General features: G+C 40.3%; 1 protein-coding gene across 1 annotated transcript; it reads left to right on the forward strand.

Annotated features, from left to right (window-relative positions):
- The first annotated feature begins 335 nt into the window (after positions 1–335).
- LOC138893645 (uncharacterized) lies at positions 336–1175 on the forward strand. The gene is made up of 2 exons (XM_070178291.1): positions 336–569; positions 858–1175. Exons 1-2 carry the CDS (start codon positions 336–338, stop codon positions 1173–1175), a joined length of 552 nt encoding a protein of 183 aa, XP_070034392.1.
- Positions 1176–1508: the final 333 nt, after the last annotated feature.

Below are 1508 nucleotides of genomic sequence, written 5' to 3' on the forward strand. Positions count from 1 at the left end.
ATTTTATACCATCCAGGGTAGGCGAATGTAGTAGCCGACGCCCTCAACCGTAGATCTATGGGTAGTCTGTCATATTTACAGCCAGAGAAGAGTGAGATAGCTCGCGAGATTCATCAGCTAGCTAATCTTGGAGTTCGATTACTAGATTCAGGTGGTACCAGAGTTACTATTTAGGACACGACAACATCCTCTCTAGTAACTGAAGTGAAGAAACACAATATGAAGATCCTGTTCTAGCTCACTATAGAGATGCAACCCCTCAAAAGGAGAAGCTACTATTTGAGATTACAATAGATGGAGTCCTAGAATATCGAGGTCGATTATGTGTTCCTAATATGACAGGGTTACGCCAGCAGATTATGGGAGAAGCTCACTATTCTCATTATTCTATTCATCTAGGAGCGACGGAGATGCATCATGATATTAGGGTAATATACTGGTGGGACAGAATGAAGAAGGATATAGAAGAGTTTGTTTCTCAGTGCCCTAATTGTCAACAGGTTAAGATTGAGCATCAGAAACCAGGTGGATTATTGCAGGCTATAGAAATTTCAACTTGTAAATGGGAAGTGATTAACATGGATTTCATCATAGGCTTACCTCGTACCCAGCATAAGTTCGATTCTATATGGGTTATTGTTGATAGACTTACAAAATCATCCCATTTTCTACCTGTCAGGACTACGTATTCAGTAGAGGATTATGCAAGGCTTTACATTAAGGAGATGGTACAACTTCATGGTGTCCCTATATCTATTATCTCAGATAGAGGTGCTCAGTTTACAGTTAATTTCTGGAGGTCCTTCCAAAAAGGATTGGGGACTCAGGTAAGTCTTAGTATAACATTTCATCCCCAGACAAACGGTCAGGCTGAACGTACTATTCAGACATTAGAGGATATGCTACGGGCTTGTGTAATGGAATTCAGGGGTAGTTGGGATGATCATCTTACACTTATTGATTTCTCATATAATAATAACTATCATTCAAGCATACTGATGGCTCCATATAAAGCACTTTATGGATGGAAGTGTAGGTCACCTATCAGATGGTTCGAGGTTGGGGAAACTAAGCTAGTAGGACCAGAGTTGGTACAACAGGCAGTTGAGAAGATTAAGCTTATACGGGAAAAGGCTATTAGTAGCTCAGAGTCGTCAGAAGTCCTACACAAATAATCGACGACGAGACTTGGAGTTTCAGGTCTATGACTGGCTATTTTTAAAGGTATCACCGATGAAAGGCGTTATGAGATTCAGTAAGAAAGGAAATCTTAGCCCTTGGTACATTGGACCTTATAAGATCATACGCAGAGTAGGCCATGTAGCATGTGAGTTTTTCCTTACAACTTGGAGTCAGTACATCTAGTTTTTCACATGTCTATGCTACGCAAGTGTATTGAAGATCTTTCTAGAGTCATTCTAGTTGACGATGTTCAGGTCACAGAGTAGCTATCATATGAGAAAGCTCCCATTGTTATACTAGATAGACAAGTTCGGAGATTGAGAACT

The sequence above is a fragment of the Nicotiana tomentosiformis genome, chromosome 6, assembly GCF_000390325.3.
Source record: "Nicotiana tomentosiformis chromosome 6, ASM39032v3, whole genome shotgun sequence".
NCBI classification, from domain to species: Eukaryota; Viridiplantae; Streptophyta; class Magnoliopsida; order Solanales; family Solanaceae; genus Nicotiana; species Nicotiana tomentosiformis.